The following is a 23,511-nucleotide window of genomic DNA, read 5'->3' as shown; positions in this document are numbered from 1 at the left end:
AAATTAAAGGACAGAACCTAACTTCCACACTGATGCAAAAGATAAAACTAAGCAATGGACTTTCACAAAATAAGATGAATAGAACACTACCACACTTATCAATTATCTCAATAAATGTTAATGGCTTGAATTCCCCACTGAAGAGACATTGATTGGCTGACTGGATTAAAAAACACAAACCATCCATTTGCTGTCTGCAAGAAACACACCTGGCTTCAAAAGACAAATTAAAGCTCCAAGTCAAGGGTTGGAAGACAATTTTTCAGGCAAATGGAATTCAGAAGAAAAGAGGAGTTGCAATCTTATTTTCAGATACTTGTGGATTTAAAGCAACTAAAGTCAAAAAAGACAAAGATGGTCACTTTATATTGGTCAAGGGAAAAATACAACAAGAAGATATTTCAATTCTAAGTATTTATGCACCCAATTGAAATGCTCCCAGATTCTTGAAACAGACCTTACTCAGTCTGAGCAATATGATATCCAATAATACCATCATAACAGGGAACTTTAACACTCTCTTACAGAGCAGGACATTAAACAGAAATTAAACAAAGATATAAGAGATTTAAATGAGACCCTAGAATAACTGTACTTGATAGACGCATCTAGAACACTCCATCCCAAAGATAAAGAATATACATTCTTCTCATTACCCCATGGAACATTCTCCAAAATTGATCATATCCTGGGACACAAACAAATATCAACAGAATAAAAAGAATTGAAATTTTACCTTGTATCTTCTCAGACCATAAGGCACTAAGGGTGGAACTCAACTCTAACAAAAACGTTTGACCCCACACAAAGGCATGGAAATTAAACAACTTTCTGTTGAATGACAGATGGGTGCAGGAAGAAATAAAACAGGAAATCATTAACTTCCTTGAGCATAATGAAGACACAGCTACCAAAACCTGTGGGATACTGCAAAAGCAGTTTTGAGAGGAAAATTTATCGCTTTAGATGCCTGCATTCGAAAAACAGAGAGAGAGCCCAACAACAAACTCACAAGCCATCATATGGAATTGGAAAAAGAAGAACAATCTAAGCCTAACCACAGTAGAAGAAAAGTAATATCCAAAATCAAATCAGAGATCAATGAAATTGAAAACAAAAGAATCATTCAGTAAATTAATGAAACAAGGAGTTGGTTTTTTGAAAAAAAATAAATAGATAAAATAGATAAACCATTGGCCAGACTAACTAAAAATAGAAAAGTAAAATCTCTAGTAACCTCAATCAGAAGTGATAAAGGGGAAATAACAACTGATCCCACAGAGATACAAGAGATCATCTCTGAATACTACGAGAAACTCTATGCCCAGAAATTTGACAATGTGAAGGAAATGGATCAATATCTGGAATCACACCCTCTCCCTAGAATTAGCCAGGAAGAAATAGAGCTCCTGAACAGACCAATTTCAAGCACTGAGATTAAAGAAACAATAAAAAAGCTTCCAACCAAAAAAGGCCCTGGTCCTGATGCCTTCACACCAGAATTCTATCAAACCTTCAAGGAAGAGTTTATTCCTGTATTGCAGAAATTGTTCCAAAAAATTGAGGACGAAGGAATCTTCCCCAACATGTTCTATGAAACAAACATCACCCTGATACCAAAACCAGGAAAAGACCCAACCAAACAGGAGAATTTCAGACCAATTTCACTCATGAATATAGATGCAAAAATTCTCAACAAAATCCTAACCAATAGATTACAGCTTATCATCAAAAAAATTAGACATCATGATCAAGTAGGTTTCATCCGAGGGATGCAAGGCTGGTTTAACATACAGAAGTCCATAAACGTTATGCACCATATTAACAGAGGCAAAAATAAAGATCATACTATCCTCTCAATAGATCCAGAAAAAGCATTGGATAAAATCCAGCATCCTTTCTAATTAGAACACTGAAGAGTATAGGCATAGGTGGCACATTTCTAAAACTGATCAAAGCTATCTATGACAAACCCACAGCTAATATTTTACTGAATGGAGTAAAACTGAAAGCTTTTCCTCTTAGAACTGGAACCAGACAAGGTTGTCCTCTGTCACCTTTACTATTCAACATAGTGCTGGAAGTTCTAGCCAATACAGTTAGGCAAGACAAGGAAATAAAGGGAATCCAAATAGGAGCAGAGGAGGTCAAACTCTCCCTCTTTGCTGACGACATGATCTTATACTTAGAGAGTCCCAAAGACTCAACCACAAGACTCCTAGAAGTCATCAAAAAATACAGTAATGTTTCAAGATATAAAATCAATGTCCAGAAGTCAGTAGCCTTTGTATACGCCAATAACAGTCAAGATGAGAAGCTAATTGAGGACACACTCCCTTCACCATAGTTTCAAAGAAAATTATATACCTAGGAATATACCTAACAAAGGAGGTGAAGGACCTAGATAAAGAAAATTATGAAATCCTCAGAAAGGAAATAGCAGAGGATATTAACAAATGGAAAAACATACCATGCTCATGGCTGGGAAGAATCAACATTGTTAAAATGTCTATACTTCCCAAAGCAGTCTACCTAATCAATGCCATTCCTATTAAAATACCAACATGGTACTTTCAAGATTTGGAAAAAATGATTGTACATTTTGTATGGAACCAGAAAAAACCCTATATACCTAAGGCAGTTCTTATTAATAAAAATAAAGCTGGGGGCATCACCATACCAGATTTTAGTCTGTACTACAAAGCCATAGTGCTCAAGACAGCATGGTACTGGCAAAAAACAGAGACATAGACACTTGGAATTGAATAGAAAACCAAGAAATGAAACTAACATCTTACAACCACCAACTTTTTGATAAACCAAACAAGAACATACCTTGGGGGAAAGACTCCCTTTTCAATAAATGGTGTTGGGAGAACTGGATATCCACAGGTAAAAGACTGAAATTGGACCCACACCTTTCCCCACTCACAAAAATTGATTCAAGATGGATAAAGGACTTAAATTTAAGGTATGAAACAATAAAAATCCTCATAGAAAGCATAGGAAAAACACTGGAAGATATTGGCCTGGGGAAAGACTTCATGAAGAAGACTGCCATGGCAATTGCAACAACAAAAATAAACAAATGGGACTTCATTAAACTGAAAAGCTTCTGTACAGCTAAGGAGACAACAACCAAAGCAAAGAGACAACCTACACAATGGGAAAGGATATTTGCATATTTTGAATCAAACAAAAGCTTGATAACTAGGATCTATAGAGAACTCAAATTAATCCACATGAAAAAAGCCAACAATCCCATATATCAATGGGCAAGAGACATGAATAGAACTTTCTCTAAAGAAGACAAACAAATGGCTAACAAACATATGAAAAAATGTTCATCATCCCTATCTTTTAGAGAAATGCAAATTGAAACCACCCTGAGATACCATCTAACCCCAGTGAGAATGGCCCACATCACAAAATCTCAAAACTGCAGATATTGGCGTGGATGTGGAGAGAAGGGAACACTTTTACACTGCTGGTGGGACTGCAAACTAGTACAACCTTTCTGGAAGGAAGTATGGAGAAACCTCAAAGCACTCAAGCTAGACCTCCCATTTGATCCTGCAATCCCATTACTGGGCATCTACCCAGAAGGAAAAAAATCCTTTTATCATAAGGACACTTGTACTAGACTGTTTATTGCAGCTCAATTTACAATCGCCAAAATGTGGAAACAACCTAAATGCCCACCAACCCAGGAATAGATTAACAAGCTGTGGTATATGTACACCATGGAATACTATTCAGCCATTAAAAAAAATAGAGACTTTACATCCTTCATATTAACCTGGATGGAAGTGGAAGACATTATTTTTAGTAAAGCATCACAAGAATGGAGAAGCAAGAATCCTATGTACTCAATTTTTATATGAAGACAATTAATGACAATTAAGTTCACAGTTGGGTTGGGGGAAGGGGAGAGCAGAGAGAAAGAAGGAGGGAGGTGTGGGGAAAGTAAGAGCAGAGAAAGGGAAGGAGGGAGGGGGGTGGGGCCTTGGTGTGCGCCACACCTTTTGGGGGCAAGACATGATTGCAAGAGGGTCTTTACCTAACAAATACAATCAGTGTAACCTGGTTTATACCTCAGGGAATCCTTAACAATTATACATATATATATATATATATATATATATATATATATATATATGTATAGTCATTATTCAGTTTCTTAGCACTGATGGAGCCCATGCAAGTATTAATCACCATGGTAAGAGTTAACCACCATGAGAATCTCCCCACCCCCTACTACTTTCACATCAATGACTGTTTTATAATGAGACCAGAAATTTTGGCTACAGCCTCAACGTCATGAGGAAGGAGAGTTTTCTGAGCATCAGCCTTGGAGTTTTCTTCCTTTCTAAAGCCAAGATATTCATGGACCTCGTTCCTCTGAAGTAAAGGAGAATGTTCACAAATGCAACCAAGCAGATTTTGAGAAGAATTGTGAACCCCTTTGCAAAGGCATTAGCAGAAAGCCTAGACAAGTCTACAGCATTCCCAGCTATTATATAACAGAAATGTATAAAGTCTGTGAGGAAACCCTTTAAAGTTCACAAATTCTGAGCCATTCTGAGTAGAAACAAAGAACAACTTTTGATGAAAATATCAGCTCTGATAAGAACAGTAATTTCAGGTAAAACTGTGTATGTGTGCCAGAAAGGATCACCACTTCCTTCTTTTCAATTCATTCATGAGTTCTTGCTTATCAGGTTCCAAACCAGGATGACCGTCCCACTCTAACCCAAGGCTGAATGAGAGACTATTTCTTCATCCAAGAACAAGCAAACCCTTAGTGGGGGCACTTTAAAGCCTTCAGCCAGGATTTGTATGACTAAAGGAGCAGTCAGTAAGCGGCTATGACCAGGCAGTGCTCAGTTCTAACTCTTGGCAGGCCTAAGCGGACACAACTGGACAAGCTGGAGTAGGGGGTTGGTCCATGGGCTTTCAGCCTGGACATACACTGTCCACTGAGTCACCTAGGGGCACCATTTACCTAGACCACCATATGACTGGGGTGTAGCGTATCAAGCAATGTCAGATTTGCAAGTTATGGGGGAAGATAGAAAAATGTTTCTCTTTCATGTAGGTTTAGTACAAAAGAATTAACTATAAAGTGGGCATAGTTGACTTATGCCTATAATCCTGGCAGTTTGGGAGGCTAAAGCGAGAAAATCACTTGAGCCCAGAAATTTGAGAACAATGTATAGAGACCCCCATCTCTACAAAAAATAAGAAAAACTGATGGCACATGTATTAAAAATAAGATGGAGTCTGTTAAACCAGGGTAGACATGACACAGCTGGTCTGTCTGGTCAGTTTAAGTCCGGCCTGACCTTCACCCCCAGTCTCCCATTCTTACCGTTTTGTAAATTTAGCTCCCACTCTAAAGATGCCCATTAGGTGCATTGATTTAGGAGACTAACTTTAGAATTGAAATATTATTTTGGATCACAAGTTATACTGATTATTGTTTACTATGGATCATAGGTTTGGCCAATTATTGTTTAAGATAAGGGTAACCATGGTGTTCACTTTGAACTCAAATGTATAAAACTGTAAAGTTAGAAATAGAAGAACAGAACAGTCTTGCAGAGAGGCTACTCTCACTGTTCTCCAGAATCCCTGGCTTCTGACAAATAAAGTTTGGTGGACCTATTCCTGTCTCTGCATATTGGCTGACAGTGATAGTTGGCCACACCCTCTTCATCCAGTAACAAAAGTAGCCCAGCATGGTGGAACATGCCTGTAGTCTCATCACTTTGGAGGGCTGACACATAAGGATCACTAGAGCCCAGAAGTTTGAGGTAGCGGTGAGCTATGATGATGCCACTACACTCTAGCCTAGGCAAAAGAGTAAGGCCTTATCTCAAATAGTAAGAATAATAATAATTATAATTATTATTAAGAATTAAGAATTGATAAACTATTAAGAATTCTTAATAGTAAGAATAATAATAATTATAATTATTCTTACTATTGAGATAAGGCCTTACTCTTTTGCGTACTCTTAACTCTATGAGGTAATACTATAATCCCCATTTTACAGATGAGGAAGCACTACAAGGTATCAAGAAAAACTAGCCTCTGGAAGTTTATCTCCCTTTACCTATCTATCCCTAAGTGATTCCTTTTCTCAGCCCAAGATAACTGTCCCTTCTCTATCTCCAAAGAGACACTCAACCTGCACCCACCATCCTGGGTCTTAAAACATTATCTCAGATTTTTGTTTCATTTTTCCTTCCAAATTTCACCTGCCCAACATGCCAATCCTGTTCTCTAATTGTTTTCCAAGATTGAAAGCTAATTCTCTAATTCAGAAAAAGTGTCTCCAAAAGTACCAGTGAATGATAATTAGGCTTTCAAAAATTCCTTGTCCTTTCCTCCAATTTTTCTTTTTCTTTTTCCACAAATTAATCAAAAACCCAATCAATAAGCAGATAAATGAATGGGCAGATAAATAGATTCTGTCAAGAACTAAATGTCTTCCTTCAAAATCCACGTGTTAAGCCTTTACCCCCAATGTATAGAGATAGGGCCTTAAGAGCAGTAATTAAAATTAAATGATGTTATAAGAGTGAGGCCCTAATTTTACGGGACTGTTGTCCTTATAGAAGGGAAAGGGAAACCAAAGAGCACCTATGTGCTCTCTTTTTATCATTTTTTTACTCTCTTTCCCTGTGTACCCAGAGAAGAGACTGGGGAGAAAAGCCTCACTAGAAACCAACCCTGTAAGCACCTTGATCTTCAATGTCCAGCCTCCCAACCTGTGAAAAACTAAATGAGATGTAGTTACTGGTGCTGGAGCAGATGACTACAGATACTTTATTGAACTTTTCACTGTTCTAGACATTGTTTGTGAGTAGAATGTACTGAGTGAATCTCACATTGGTGCAAATGCTGTACTCAAAAGGGTACCAGACAGATGTCAAAAACCTCAGGTGCAATCGGGTTCCACCTCTTCCAGTACATATGAACCTGACAGTGACTTCACCCCATGAGTCTTAGCTCCCACATCTGTAAAAGACTAGATTCTGTCTCAAGGCTTCAAAATTCTGATTATGAATACAATGTCAGTGAATATAAATTTTTACACATCATGCATCATTAGTCTCCCTTCGAAAGGAGTGTATGTCTAGCTGCCTACATTGGAAGAGTCGAAGCTCCACCCAATAACAAGAAAAGCCATGTAAGAGTTCCCATATTCCTGTACTTGTGTGCTTTATGTACTTGGCATATGTGTCAGTGTGCTAGGAAGTACAAGAAACCACAGCATAAATACGGCTCTTTTCCAAGGAGTATGGATTTTATAAAGATCTCAAAAGAGAAAAATGTGGACATAAGGCAAACAATGCAAAATTTATGTAAAACTTGTAGTTAAAATACAACACTCTGGAGAAAATTCTAGCTTTCTGATGGGCATATTTGCTCATCCACTCAGTCTCTATTATTTACTTTCTCTCTCATTGTAGATATTTTGATGAAAAATGTTATGAACTACTGCAACGGATAAATCTTACTAGTTGAAACAAGACCTAATTTAAATAGGGTTTCTGATTGATTTGCAAGTACATTATATTCACAAGTGGAATTACAGAGAAAAGTTATTCTATAACCACTCTGCTAGCCTCAAACAAGCAACTCTCGAAAGCCTAGATACAGTTAATCAAAAAGAAGGCAATATGGTGATTGTGGTCAGCTCAGGGAGAACTGAATACAGTCAAAGCCCAACTCTTCAGTAAGATATTTTAGAGACATCTGTAATATTAAGGGTTCTAGTTTACATTTCCCTTTCTTGTTTCCCTTTAATCTAGGTAAGACTGTCAAATAAGACCTGCTGTTTGCCTCAGTCACCCATTAAACACGTGACTTAACCTAAGCCAGTTGACCTCTCCCTCCAAGTATATGAATCTTGACAGTGAAAATGGAGTGAGGTGTTTTCATTCTGGGAAGAGGGTCTGATGAAGCTGAGGGTCTCTCCATTATGTCCTTCTGCCTGGGGCCCTGGAGCTCTTCTGATCCCTGTTTTTTCTAGGTTCGTCTTTTCTTTTGATCCTGTGAGTGAGTCTAATTCCTTATAGTAAGTTCTTTCATGCTTAAGCCAGTTAGTCTGTTTTTATTGTTTGCAGCCCAGAACCTATAGTGTGAGCCAATGATGCCAGCTTCATGTATGTAATTCATCACTTCTTTTTTGTTAAAATGAACTACACTATTTGCATGAAGTTAGTCATATAGTGATTTTTATTTGGCATTACTTAGGTTTCAGTATAAAGCACAAATAACCTTTAAAATGGAAGGAATCTGACATCTTCTTACCAGTGTTCTTTTCTGCTTTCCTCACCCACTTCAACTTATCTAAACCCTCATTTCATTCTTAAAACAAAAAACAAAATCAAAAACCACTTACAGAGAGAGTTTTGCTTATCTAAACATGTGGTATATGTCTGCTTAAGAGACTAAACATTATAAAAACATTTTCTAAACTATAAACAAAGCTCATAGTTAATCTATTTCATAATCATCATAATCGTCATCCATGTTCATTCTGATACTGGAGGGGTCCTCCGGTTTTGATTTCTTTTTGGTCTCTTTGCTTTTCTCTGTCAGGCGTAAGTGATGCTCACATTGCCTCATGATCTTCTTGGAAGACATCCAGCTCTCCCCTTGTCGTTCAGCTGGGGCTGCACACTGTCCTCCCCTCACGTCTGTGCCCTTGGCCTTCAAGACCTCCCTCGCTCTTAGGAGACTGCAGGTGCAATTCCATGGATTTCCATCCAGGTATAGGTACCTGAGGCGAGGCAGACCCTCCAAGGCTTTGAGATCTAAGGCAGAGATCTTGTTGTTCCTAAGGTTTAGGACCTGAAGCTGCTTGAGATCCCTGAGTTCTCTCTCAGCAATATCCTCGATGGCATTGCCTTTCAGATCCAGTCTGGCTAAGGTCCCTGGGAGCCTACAAAACATGAGAACAGGAAATAAACAAAGGTCAGGTCCATTGTTTCTCAAATGCTAGGGCAACAGAAACTGAGCAGCACCACCTTTTCTGTACAGTTCTGTCCCTCCTCAGCCTAAGAAACAAGGTTAATTTGAGAAAATTAATTAGAAGCACAAATCTCAATCTTAGTCTTTAGGTCTTTAACTCTTTCTTATAAGCCTTATTTTCTAACCTTCTGATTTTTCTGGTTCCTATTCATAAAGCTCTTTAATTTTTTTCTTGTGAAATGTTATTAGTCACTCAAATTGATAAGAAAAACACTATGCTGGGCACGGTGGCTCATGCCTATAATCCCAGCACTTTGGGAGGTCAAGGCAGGAGGATCATTTGGGGCCAGGAGTTTAAACTCAGTCTAGGCCATATAGCAAGATAAAAAATAATAAAACATTAGTTGGTCATGATGGCACATGCTTGTTGTCCCAGCTATTTAGGAAGCTGAGGCAGGAGGATCACTTGAGCCCAGGAGTTCAAGGCTGCATTGAGCTATGATCATACTACTGCTAGCTCTCCAGCCTGGACAACAGAGTAAGATCCTATTTCTTTAATAATAAAGAAAAAGAAAAATCAGTACTTCACGGATTGAGATGAAAATATGAAAAAGTGTTCTTCAGGAATATAAAAGCAAATGAAAAAATAATGGAATGTTTTAATGTATCGAATTAAAACATGTTTGGTTTTATTTATTTACTTACTTTTTTGAGACAGAGTCTCACTTTGTTGCCTTGAGTAGAGTGCTGTGGTGTCACAGCTCACAGCAACCTCAGACTCGTGGGCTCAAGGATCCCGAGTAGCTGGAATTATAGGTGCCTACCACAACACCCAGCTATTTTTTTTTCTTTTTTTTTTTTTTTTTGTAGAGACAGAGTCTCACTTTATGGCCCTTGGTAGAGTGCCGTGGCATCACACAGCTCACAGCAACCTCCAGCTCCTGGGCTTAAGCGATTCTCTTGCCTCAGTCTCCTGAGTAGCTGGGACTACAGGTGCCCGCCACAGCACCTGGCTATTTTTTTTTTTGTTGCAGTTTGGCCGGGGCTGGGTTTGAACCCGCCACCCTCGGCATATGGGGCCGGCGCCCTACTCACTGAGCCACAGGCACCGCCCAACACCCAGCTATTTTTAGAGGTAGGGTCTCGCTGTAGGTCAAGCTGGTCTTGAACCTGTGAGCTCAGGCAATCTACCCACCTCCGTCTCCCAGAGTGCTGGGATTACATGTTTGGTTTTAAATTTTAGAACTTACCACTGCTGAGGGGAGTAACAACTGTTGGTAGGAACATATATTGGTACCATTTTGGAAATATTTTGATAAGTTGTATAAAATTTTAATAATATCATGCTTTTTGACCTAACTAATAGGAAAAGTGAACTATTTTATGTGATTATAAAAATGAGGTTTTTGAATAGTTTTTAAAATACTAATTCCATGAAAAAGTTGTGGGTTTTTTGTTTTTGTTTTTTTTTTTTTTTTGGCTGGGGCTGGGTTTGAACCCACCATCTCCAGTATAGGGGGCCAGCGCCCTACTCCTTTGAGCCATAGGCACCGCTGGTTTTTTTTTTTTTCTTTTCAAGGCAGAGTCTCACTTAGAGTGCTGGGGTATCATAGTTCACAGCAACCTTCCACTCTTGGACTCAAGCGATTCTCTTGCCTCAGCCTCCTGAGTAGTTAAGACTACAGGTGCCCGCCATAACTCCTGGCCGTTTTTAGAGATGGTTTCTTGCTCTTGCTCAGACTGGTCTCAAACCGGTGAACTCAGTCAATCCACCTGCCGTGGCCTCTCAGAGTGGTAGGATTACAGGCGTGAGCCATTGTGCCCGGCCTGTAAAAGTTTTTTTAAATATGACTCAAAAGTCCAGAAGCTGTAGAAGATTGATATATCAACTATTTTAGAAAACAATAAAAGAAGAAATTGTGTTTGGCAAAAAACGTATGCAAAGTCAAAAGACAAATAATAAACTGTGGGGACATAGAGTATCTGAATCTTCTATCATAAAGAGCTAAACTTTCTAAGACATAAAGAGCCCTTAAAAATTAAGAAGAAAAGATTTGAAAATAAAACAGTGGTCAAAAAGCATGAAAAGAACCTTTAAGCTTTTAATCTTACTCAGAATACAGAAATTAAAAAAAAATTACATAGAGATGCTATTTCTCCCATATCAGATCAGTAAAAATCCAAAGCCCTGGCAATTCATTCTGTGGGCAAAGCTGTGAAAAACAGATGTTCTCATACATTACTAGTGGGATACATTGGCACCGCCCCTGTCTGGGAGAATTTAGCAAAGCCCCCTAACAAACTAACAGTATGTGTCCCTTTAGCCCAGCAATCCCACTTTTAGACATAACCCTGGTATGACTCTCCCAATACCAACATGTGGCTTTTCTAATGGTGTTATTACACCTATAAGAGCAAAAGATTGGCAACAATACATGAGTACTTGTACTTTTTGAGTATTTTAAAGCATGAACCATTTAAAGTGTCTTCTTCTTAGATAGGGTAAAATTTACCTAACAAAGTAGATAATTTACTAGGAAAAATCACTTCATACATTTTAACAGCTTAATAATTAAATTCAATTTGAAGTTAGTCTCCAAGAAAATATAATTTTATGCATCTACCAGCTTATCTAAGGTGAATTTCTAAACAGTATACAGAAAATCTCTTATGTATAGTCCCCTTCTCCACCCGGCTATTAATAGACTGTGTAGCAGCAAGCAAGACTCAGTTCCCGTTGCAGAGGACGACAGAGCCTAACCAGGGAGAGGTTTCATAGTGTAACTGAAAAGTCAGCAAATCTTGCATTCTTGGGCTGTTCTATTTACCAGTATGTGACCTCAGGTAATTGCTTTCACTTCTTAAATCTTCTGATTTTCCACCCTGTGGTTGAAAGTGTTCAGTACACAGAAGTCACATAGCAAATATTAGCTAATGAAAATGAACAAAAAGTATTTTTCTTCTAAACAAGTATAGTTATTCAGTTCTGGGCTGAGGATCTAAAAATTGTGCCTGTTCTTAGGTATACCTTTTGGTTTTTTCCTTTCTTTTTTCTGTGGAAGTTAAAACCTAATGACATGGTAAGAGAAATCACTAATTATCCTAGTTTTGTGCCCTTTTGTCAGTCCCTGATATGATTTGGATATAACTTGTCTTTATGTGTCTGATTTATATAAAAGGGTAGCCCTGGTTTTAACCCAAATATGTTTCAAGAAATGCTACCATGTTCTTTGAATGGTTATCACCGATTAAAGTAAAAAGGGTATAGTATAGCTCATTTTGCCAGTAGATGGCCCTTGCATGTCAGATGAGATGCTAACTGCATTAGGCTGTAGAAAGCTATTCTGGATTTGAATTATCCAGAGTAGATAAAGAAGAGATGATCTAACTTATATTTGTTCACTAAACTGCAGACTGGTGAAATATAAAGCAGAAACGAGGGAGGCCTAGCTTTTAAGCCTTCTAATGTTCTAAGCAGTATAGTGTTTGATTGACAATACAGGATGTTCCAAAGGTCACCCACCATACATACAAGGTAGAAAAATTAAGTTCACAAACTCATTCTAGAAAAAGTGCTATATACATCATTGCTGAATATCACTATGATCACTTTCAAGGTACTCCCCTTGGGAGACTATGTGCTAATGCCAGGGCCTAGTGTACTCTTCAAGCAATCTTGGAACTCTTTTTCTGGAATGGCCATCAGAGTTGTCATCATATGAGTTCTGACGATCAAGTTTGTGAACTCATCCTAGAAAAAGTCTTGATTGCTGCGTATCATCTGGTCATCAGATGGCCAAGGGGAACACTAGAAGGTGACCACAGTGATTGATATTCAGCAGTGAGGTGTGCAGCACTTTATTCAGAATGAGTTCACAAACTGACTTCATAGGGAAAATGGAAAATTATAGTTAAATATACATTTATTTATAAAATATTCATTACAAAATTTTACAAAATATTTCTCTATGTGTTGATGTAAAAATATTAAAAATATTAAATGTAATATACTGTATGAGTTTGTTAATGTTTCCTATGTATGGCACCCTATAGAATAAATCGCAAAGGCAGAATCTTGCAGAGGCTAACGTTCCCTGGCTCCGGACTTAGACTGCTGTGCTTACATCCTAATTCCACCATTTAATGATGATATGACTTTGACCAAGTTTCTGAATACCTCTAAGCCTTAATGTCCTAGTCTGTAAAACAAGGTAGGTAAAACAATGTACCTACCTTCATAGGATTGTTGTGTGGAGTAATAAGGAATCATGAATATATCTAAGTTAACTGTTGATCTTAGTAAGCACTTAATAAATGTTAGGAATTATTTTCTAACTCTTTAGTGTAACAAGGCAGATGTAATAAGTATTGAATATATGTGTACCTAAAACCATATACATTATTCTCTTGATGAAGTATACAAAAGATGTACAAGAGAAAGAAGGGAATTGTGGAGATTCCATTCGTGATAGGAGCATGTTGCCTGTGTTCACAGTGTTTTTATAGAAAACTAAATTTTATAGTGTAGATATTATGTATGAATAAGAAACATGCACATAAAAAGGTATACATTTTAAAGCTCATAATGAAAAGTTTAAAAATCCAAATGTAAAGAATAGATAGATAGGTTTTAATTCTTTATCAGAGGAAAACCAGAGAAACTTTTCTGGGTCATTTCCACTTTCTAGTACAAAAAAGAAATACTTAAAAATGACAAGAGCTTTGCTGTCAGAACTGGCCAAGTATTTCAACAGAGCAGATGATGTGTTGCATAAGTTAAGCCTCATAGGAAAAGTCTACTCCCACCCTGTATTATTTGCCTTGCCTTTACCCAGTATTCTCACATTCAATTAATCTGGGAAGCTTCTCAAAAATGCTGATACCTGGGCCCCAACCCTGGGGCATCCCATGTAATTAGCTTGAAATGAGGCCTGGGCATGAGTGTGCGTTTTTCTATTTCTGCAGATAATTATAATGTGAAGCTAGATTTGATAACTATGGCTAGCTGGCTCATGCTTGCAATTCCATTATACATTCCAGGGGGTAAAAACATTGTGCTTTCTGTAGTCACCTGTACACAAATACTCTGGCAGGAGCAAATAATCAACGTTTCACTCAACAAACCTAGCAAGATTATTTCAACAAATGCTTTATAAAAGTCACATTAGTGGAAAAGTCCACTGAATTCACAATTGTGTCTGTGGCTGTCATAACCTACATCATATCCTTATATGATATAGTCACTCACTAACTTGTTTTATAAGTTTTTGTTTTATACACTGTTTTTTTCTTCATGGAATAGGGGTGTTCAGTAATAGATTACAAGGCTTGCAACATGGAGAAGTTATTTAAGTAACAAGGATTAAAGTCTTGAAACACTTCAGGCATGTTCTTCTTGCCTAAAGGCCTTTATATGGTCTGTTCTTCGGTCTAGAAAATGTTTTCTTGAAAATATTATCATAGTTAAATCCTTCACCTCCTTTAAGTCTTTGCTCAAAGCTTACCTTTTCATGGGTTTCATGTTTACTGTATTTAAAACTGCAGCTAGCCACTCTACCCTCCATGCTCTTGAACCTGGTAATCATGCCTCTTTTTGTTAACTATAACACCTAACACAGTCTAAAGATTATATATTTTTCTCGGGTATGATGTTTATCATCACTTTTCCCCTGCTAGAATTAAAGCTGCATAGTACAGGAAGTTTTATCTCTTTTATTACATTTACATATCCCAAGTGCCTGGTAAAGTACCTGGCATATGGCAAGTCTAAGTGCTGAAAACAGATTTTTTAAATTAAATTAATTATATCTGCTTATGTATTAAAAATTACTTTCAAATCACCTTCAGCATGTACATTTAAAATACTGATTTATGTCAGAAAAATCACTTTTTGATTTTGGTGACTGTGTACAGTTATTATACTATATAATGAAAAAAATCCCTTTTAACTAGAAAATAAAGAACATCTGTACATATCAAAGAAAATTCTTCTGTTTCCCATTGATAAAAAATTATTGTAACAAACAATAAGCTTAGACAAATAGAGTATGATAGGATTTTCCAGAAGCCAGAAGTAGATATATTAATCATGAGAAATTTGGTAATTGTAATAGGGCAAGAAGTGCTGAAAGGAAAAAGACTCCATTTACAGACACGCATAATAAATAATATACCATCTCCTTAAAGAGAATAATAGTGTTTCATCTACCATTTGGTACTTTAAAATGTAGATAAGAAATAAACGTACATTAAGTTATAGATTATGAGTAGTTAGGGGGGAATAGGTACAGTGGGCTGGGCATAGAGAGAAGGATATTTGGAAAGAGTAATTGTCAGAATGTGTGAGAGAGAGAGAGAGAGAACTGGAGTGGCAGTCAAAAACAGAAGGTCAGACCAACATAGACTCACCATCTCATACAGACAGAGACACAGGATACTCACACAGACAAGTGAACACAGCCATCTCTGAAGCCCTTTAAAACTCACAGCACTGAGAAGAATCTGAGGCACCTTCAATAAGTAATCCAAAATAAATAAAATATTACATTGTAAAGCTGTAAGTTTTCCTCCAAAATTACTACTTCAATGCTTTTAAAATACAAATGCCTTACTGTATTTTCCCCTTCATTTTGCCCAGTGTCCTTGGCCTGCTAGCGGCTAAGCTCATGCCTCATTTGCTTATTGGGTACCTAGGCCATCTGCATATTTAGAAACCAAGATGTACTTTTTACAGTGTCTTCATACTATGTTTGTTAATATAGACATCACCTGCTAGTGTCTCATCCCACAGGCAAGATAAATTGAGTTAGCAGAGAGCTCTGTTTGAGGGCTGCAGATTCCAAAACTCTTGTTTAAAACTTTTATCCCTATACTCTTTATATACCTGGTCATATCATTTATGTGTGCTCTAATTTTCTTGCTTGTATAATTTCTTCATTGTCTCAATCTTGGGACAATTTTTATGGTAGTTATAATAACAACCCGCACTTACCTTAGCGGTATGGACAACAGCAGATTCTGCTCCAGGGCCAGGTTGGAGAGTTGAGAAGACCTCTCAAGGGCTCCAGCTTCGAACCAGCTGACAATGTTGTTGTCTAGGAACAAATGCTTCAAGTCTCTGAGGTCTTGGAAGTCTTGTGCTGTAACTCTCTGAATCAGATTGTTGCTACAGTCAAGTTTTTGTAACCTGGATGGTAGTCTCAGGGGCAACATCGGAAGCCGGTTTTGGGATAACTCGAGTGTGGTTAAATTGGCAAGGAGCTGTGCCCCATCAATGGAAGAGAGTAAGTTTTCTGACAGGTAAAGGTGAGAAAGATTCTCCAAGTGTTTCATATCTCGAAAACTTACCACCTTAAGCTGGTTTCTCTCCATCTTTAAAGATAGCAAGGATTTGGGTAGATTAATAGGAATTTTAGTGAGAAAATTACCACTGAAACTGAGAAATTGCAAAGACTGTAGAGAATTAAAGAAGTTATCCGGTATAAGATCCAGCTTATTATTCTCCATGCTCATGTGTTTCAGATGGGGAAGTGTCAGGGGCCCAGCTACAGACTCCATGTTGTTGCCATCCAACATTAAACTTTGCAAACTGACCAGGGGGGAGAACATGCTGGGAGAGAGCGAAGAGATCAGGTTGTTTTTAAGTTCAAGGACTTTTAGTTTCTTCAGTCCTTCAAAATCTGATCCATGTAGGACTGTTATTGAATTATCATTTAGATTTAACACTTCGAGACTGGCTGGGAGAGCACCGGGGATTCGTCTTAACTTATTTTTCCAGAGTTCCAAGGTCTTCAAGGTACTCATAGTTTTAAAGGCATCATTTTCTACTGACTCAGTTCCACTGGCCAGAAGAATAAAATCTTCTAGAGCCAGCACTCTGGTGAAGTGAGAGAGCTACGAAAAAGGTCGGGGCAGGTGAGAAAAAGAAAAGCAATAAATTAAGATTGCTGTGGAAAAAATACCATATACATTATCATTAAAATACTAATGATACTTCAGATTTCCCCTCAGGTTCTATTTAAAATTATCTCTTGAAAAAGATTGAAACCCAAGTCCTGACTATTTTTGTTTATGATTGCTGTCACCAGTGTAAGATACCAAATATACTCTAAGCACTTTCACACACACTTTTTTTTTTTTTTTTTGAGACAGAGTTTCACTCTGTCTCTCTGGGGTTGAGTGCAGTGGTGTCATCATAGCTCACAGCAACCTGACCCTTGGGCTCAAGCAATCTTCATGCCTCAGCTTCCTAAGTAGGTGGGACTACAGGTGCTCGTCTTAATGCCTGGCTAATTTTTCTGTTTTACTGGAGATGGGCAGGGTCTTGCCTTGCTCAGGCTGGTCTTAAACTCCTGAGGGCAAGCAAACCTCCCTCCTTGGCCTTCAGAGTGCTAGAATTACAGGCATGAGCCACAGCACCCGGCCTACTTTCACACACTTGATGAATATATAATAATCGCCAACTTTTACTGCATATTCTCTGACCCAGAAAATTCACTTCTAGGCAAAGTGCTTACAAATTGTACAGCAATTCACTCACTAGGATGTTCTTTGTTGTATCATCGTATAATAATAACCAAAAATTGAAACACTGGTAATCTTTCAGTTCTAACTCTAGGGGGCAAGATTACAAGGGATTTTCCTTATGTAGCTACATTTTGCATTGTCTGGATTTTTAAAGTTATGAATTACCTTTTAAAAAATGTTTGCACTTTTCAAAAAGCTTTAAAAGTAAAACATTTTGCACCTGGGAAGGACAAGGATGGGGAAAGGACTGGTAAAATTTTTGATCTAAACAAGTGCCTAGGTAAAGAAATAATGGGATACGATTTCTAATCTCCCCTATGTGCTTAAGAGTCATCTGCACCCTGTCCAATTTTCACTTGCTTTGACACTCCTAGTACTTTTGTTAAGTCTTACCCTGTAATGTTTTGCTTTTAATTCTAACTTCTTTTTGACTTTATAAAAAGGATGTATAGTTTAGCTGTCTCCAAAATAATCTCTTGTTATGCAGGGAGTATAGTTCTTTCCATTCGTACATGAGTTCAGTAGTTGCTCCCCTAGCTGCAAAGGCGATCTCCTTTAGTGAAAGTGGCACCCGAGAGCAGCTTTGAGTTAGAATTAGGTGTGTTGTACACCACGTGAGAGAGCTAAGATGACACAGTTCAACACAAATGCAACAATGTATTTTTGTGAATAAGAATTGGCAGAAAAATAATTAGTATAATAGTCTTAAGTGTATAATTAGTATAATAGTCTTTGTGTTTTTTTTTTGTTTGTTTGCTTTTTGTAGAGACAGGGTCTCACTTTACTGCCTTCAGTAGGGTGCCATGATGTCACAGGACTCACAGCAACCTCTAGCTCTTGGGCTTCTGCGATTCTCCTGCCTCAGCCTCCCGAACAGCTGGGACTACAGGCGCCCACCACAACGCCCAGCTATTTTTTGGTTGCAGTTCAGCCTGGGCTGGGTTTGAACCGGCCACCCTTGGCATATGGGGCCAGCGCCCTACTCATTGAGCCACAAGATTTGTTTTCTAAAGTTAATACTGTGGGTCATTTTTGTGAACAGCTTCATATTTGGGATCTTTTTTTTTCTCTCAAAATAAACAAGTCCTTATTAAATCAGACATTTGTAGAAAAAATAAAAATAAAAAATTTTAAATGCCCTAGAGTCTGCTATCACTAGGATGCACTTATCTGAGAAATATTTCCAACTATATAATGTTTTGGAAATGAGCCTACCTGTTCCCTATCCCCAGTTTGCACTTCACCAATAAAACAATTTATGTAAAAAAAGTATACATGTGTCTCCCTCTATCTCTGTAGAGCAAAGAGTTCATTCATACATACATCTCAGACCTGATGCTACTCTTCTCCTAGAATTTAGGTAATTCTAAATTGTGAGCTGACATACTTTCTTCATGTTTTGCAAATTCTCCTATCTCTCCACGTGTCTGCCAACCTTCCCACTGATACCCACCACTCTTTCTCAATAATGTAATCATCCATATGGATCTATAAATCTTCACAAAATATTCAACCTGCTTTAGAATTCAATTAAGCTGTAATTATTAGTGTATAATTTTATGTATCTTACCACCTTCAGTTTCTAAATATTTAACTTAATTATGCAGTTGTGCCCTTTTATAAAGTCAGTTGATTTTGCATCACATATTTATTATAGATACTGTATTTTGCTATGTATAATATGCTCCCATGTATAATGTGCACCCATGTATTTGTCATTTTGTTTGTTTGCAGGGTTTTTTGTTTGTTTTTGTTTTTGAGACAGGGTCTCTCTCCATTGTCCAGGCTAGAGTGCCATGGTGTCATAATAACTCACTGCAGCCTCCAGCTCCTGGGCTCAAGTGATCCTCCCACCTTGGCCTCCCAAAGTGCTAGGATTACAGGTATGAGCCATGACACCCAGCCTTAATTTGTCTTGAATTCTATTTACAATGTGTACAGACTGAGATAAATCATGAATAAACTTCATACTCTTAACTGAATCCAATGGATAGCTATTTTCCTTTATTAAGAACTGAAAGCATTTTCTTTTTTCTACATTTGATTACTATTAATTAAAATGGCTACCATTTCCTCTGTATTGACTATGTTTAATCTTTGCAAAGCCCTATGCACAAGCATGATTAGTGCCTTTTCAAAAAGGAACTAAGGCTCAAAAAGGTGACATACTGTCCAAGTACATCCTTCTAGCAAGGAGAAAAGGCAGGCTACCATCCCACCTTCATCATACCTCAGTGTGTCCATAAATTTCGTGTGCAATTTAAAATAGTCAAAGCACTTTATGGACACCCTGTATTTTTAACCTTACTGCTATCACATCTATTTAGCTAAAGAAAATAGAGTGAGGAAAACTCCTGCTGATTTTCAGCTTTTCAGATGGGTTTACAGAGCTGACAAAGGGAAAAAACAATTCTGCCAGATGTGTTTTTCCATTTCCGTGTCCTAAGCAGAGGTGTGGTTAAGGGGTGTGGAAAGAGGTGCTTTTGCCCTAGAGATACCTTGGGGCTTCCGGCAGCTTCTTCCAATGTTGCTTAAAAAGCAAGGCAGGGGAAGGGGAAGTAGGGCATTGATAGCTCCTGCGGGCTTCCCCATGAGAGGCTTTCCAGTTTGTTTCTGGTTTCAGTCCTGTAGCAGAGAGCGAGCCGCATCCCCTTCTCAGGCTCCTTATCAGTCAAATGCACGAACACTGACAAGTGTGCAACGTGACAGTTTGAGGCCCATGTGAACCAAGCCAGCTGGGAGTTTGTAAAATGATGTTTGAGTTTTGGGAGATGCTGAGGGAGTGAGGGAGAACCTGACCAAGAAGATGTGACAGAATAGATGGGTAACATTGCAGACCCGGATGAGGTTGGAGACTTGGAGTGGTGGTTCCAAATCATCCAGTTCTGTGATCTTGTCCACCAGCGCCCAGCTGTCCAGGTATGGGAGAAACAAAGGAAAGTTATCCCCCTCATTTAATACTGAGGCTTTGCTGGACAGGTGTTGACATAGTTAATTGTGAGACACAGAGAGGGAAACGGTAGGGAAAGAAGGTAGAGATTACATAAACTGATCCCCTGGGAGAACATGAGTTAGTCCAGGGTTTGAAGTCTTCATGAGGTGGAGAGATAAGGATGAAGTATGGTAGCTGAAAGGAAAGGAGATGATGATCCATATTCAAGATTTTCTCACTGAAGAAGTTCCAGGTGACACTAAGTATTATGATACACGATTCTTACATAACTAAAAGATATGATAAAGATAATTGAGGTAAAGTGGAAATAAAGGTAGTTGTTTTTTTATGAGCTCAAGGAAGTGTGAGACTATGATATGACCATGGGGGAGTCATATCCCCAAACAAGTTGCAGGACTTAGGATGGAGAGGAAGACTATAACGTAGGAGCAAAGAGTCTTACAGTCGCCTGGCACGATCCTCAAAGAAGTGGGACTTTTTACAGATAAATACAAAAGGACCCTCTTTTCTGGAGGGTAGGAACTGTGAATTTTTCATCTTTTATTTTCAGCCTCAAACCCAGCATTCACAGTCCCAAACACAATATATGAACAAGTAATATAAACATTTTAAATTGTGGCATATATTATGTTCATTAATACATATTTATATTGTTATGTGTAATTTTTATTACTATTAATCTAAGGATCCATTTTAAGGCATTTTTTTCTTTAAATATAGGCACTTGATTCTATTGATTCAAACCAAATAAGCAAAGTATACATTGTATTCACCCAGTATAAATGCAACATGGTTGTTTAAAACCAGTTTTTTTAAAAGAAAAGTATTATTGGCCAAAACTTTTTAGCTCCTTGGCAAAACAGTTCCTGTCTTTCATCACCTTCCTGTTAGGAACTGTCCTTTCAAGAGACAATTAACTAGGTTAAAGTCAAGGAAACGGCAATAGCGCTGTGCAGTGCACCTAAACCAATGACAAATTAACTCATTTAATAACTAAATTTGATAAGAGGTATAATTTTCTCTTATTGACTACAAAGTAGCAGTGTAAGATCAATACTAGGATTAGTTGACACTCCAGCTCACTAGGCCTCTCACGTCCCCAGAGCAAATATTGAAGCGTCTGACCCTTTAACCGAGTGTCTTGCTTGAATGCTCAGACCTAGCAGGGTCAGACTTGCTATCTGGCATTAGGCACTGCAGAGTTTGAAGAAGAAAGTAAACAGATGGAGACAAGACAACTGTGCTTAGTGAGCCTGGATATAAATACCAGACCACATATTTTAAACTCTGGGTTTATGTCACACCTAAATGGACATTTCTTAACCAGATGAAGGGACAGAATGTCGCTATTTGAAGGAAAGGTACGTTCACCTGCTGCCTTTCTGAAGCTAGCATGTTCTTAGCTTGGAATTTGAATCTATTAAGACAGAAGCAGTGAACAGTGAAGGGAAAATGAGAGAGGCATCTAATTTTCCATCAAGAAAGGGCCTGGAATTGTCTATCTCATCCAGCTTTCGTTGTCATTTCATGAAAGTAAAAAGGGAAGCCTACAGACTTTTTAACAACTTGCCTAACATGGATGTCAAGTTAGTGAGAAAATTAGAATGAGAATGTTAGTTCCTCGATGTGTTTCGAAATAAAGGTATCGAATATACCAAAGATAATATAACTTGAATATAACTTTATTTCAAAATAAAGGTGTGGAACATACCAAAGATAATATAACTTGAATTTTCCTTCAAGTTATGAAAGTCAGACAACTCTATAGCACTCACTCCAGTCCCCTCTGTGTAGGTGAGCATAAAAATAAAAGGAATATTTAAGAGCATGTTGAATGAGGTCTGCAGTTAACGCAGCGAAACAAAACACATGCACTTCCTCTGTACAGGTTTCCCCCTGGCTGGCAGATAAAGTGCGTATGAATTATTCTGATATGCTAGGTTCATTTTGGTAGTCTTATGATGCTCTAAGTATCTTCTGCCCTCTATGGCATAAGTAAAACTACTTTTTACCCTGAGAGGAATATTCTTAATTCTGGGGACATAAAGTGGCAAGGTATGCTTCTTGTTTAAGCAAGAGCCACTCTGCAACAACATAGTTTTCTAAATTTTTTCATAAAAATAAAAATATCCTTAACTATAGATTCTGACTTTCTTTTCTGCTTCCCTAAAAATAAACATCCAGAAGCTTCTGCGCATCTCACCAGTAAAGAGCAAGAGGAGAGATGGTGCAATTACACTACTTGATAACTAGCTCTTTTAAGCTATGATTATTTAAAGTAAGTTTAACAATCCCACCCTATCTCCCACAATAAGAATGCAGCAACTTGAGTGCAGGAAGACATAATTACCTGGAGGTGTTGAATTTTGCTGTGGCTAATGTAGAGCTTCTTGGTGGTGGAAGGAATGCCTGATGGTACCTCCATCAGTCTGTAGCATTGCACCAACTGCGCAGAATCACAGCTACACCGTCCAGGACAATTAGGATGGAAACCATTGCTAAGAGGCAGCAAAACGAGGAAAACATAAAGCAGACGCATCTTCCAAAACAGGGGGCTCAGGTAGCAGACAGGTGTTTAGGTGATGTCTCGCTCTTTATACCATGAAATCTGATAATAGAATCTTATGAATGTGTACTCTGTCAATGTAAGGCGACAGGAAAGAAAAAATTCCCAATTTGCCTGGGTTAAAATGTTAGCAACTCATTACAAAGAAGAAAGGGCTTAAACATTGATAAGCTGCCTTAATATTTGTAGGTGAGCAAAACTCTGTTATTTATGGCCTGGAAGGCTAATCTGCAAACACCTGTATTATCTGTGGTTTCCTTGTTTTGTTAAATGTGACACTAGGGAATTAGTGGGAAAAGACAAAGAGCTGTTTTATAGTGGGCCATAAAACCTTTGAATTTTCTGTGACCCTGTATTAAAACCATTTTTGCAGGACTGAAACATGCAGGTGTTTTCTTCTCACATTAAGTGGAAGGGAAAATAAGTAGGTTTTCTGTTTATTATGGTTGTTTCAGTAATGTTTTATTGCTAAAGGAAA

At 37.9% G+C, this 23,511-nt stretch overlaps 1 protein-coding gene across 1 annotated transcript; it reads right to left on the bottom strand.

Moving 5' to 3' along the window:
* Positions 1-8,511: 8,511 nt before the first annotated feature.
* On the bottom strand, positions 8,512-23,006 carry LOC128585829 (nephrocan-like). The gene is made up of 3 exons (XM_053591163.1): positions 22,818-23,006; positions 15,980-16,881; positions 8,512-8,959 (listed from the first exon to the last, which is right to left on the bottom strand). Exons 1-3 carry the CDS (start codon positions 23,004-23,006, stop codon positions 8,512-8,514), a joined length of 1,539 nt encoding a protein of 512 aa, XP_053447138.1.
* Between the last annotated feature and the right edge of the window lie 505 nt (positions 23,007-23,511).

This window comes from Nycticebus coucang, chromosome 5, assembly GCF_027406575.1.
Source record: "Nycticebus coucang isolate mNycCou1 chromosome 5, mNycCou1.pri, whole genome shotgun sequence".
NCBI classification, from domain to species: domain Eukaryota; kingdom Metazoa; phylum Chordata; class Mammalia; order Primates; family Lorisidae; genus Nycticebus; species Nycticebus coucang.
The sequence above is the reverse complement of the archived record's forward strand: the minus strand, read 5'-3'. Positions and strand labels throughout refer to the sequence as shown.

Excerpts from the sequence above, each read along its gene's own strand:
- LOC128585829 (XM_053591163.1), bottom strand. The coding sequence starts at position 23,006 with ATGCGTCTGCTTTATGTTTTCCTCGTTTTGCTGCCTCTTAGCAATGGT. Across the intron at positions 16,882-22,817 it reads GCAAAATTCAACACCTCCAG|CTCTCTCACTTCACCAGAGT; the intron begins GTAATTATGTCT and ends CCTTTTTCGTAG. Across the intron at positions 8,960-15,979 it reads CTGTTGTCCATACCGCTAAG|GCTCCCAGGGACCTTAGCCA; the intron begins GTAAGTGCGGGT and ends CATGTTTTGTAG.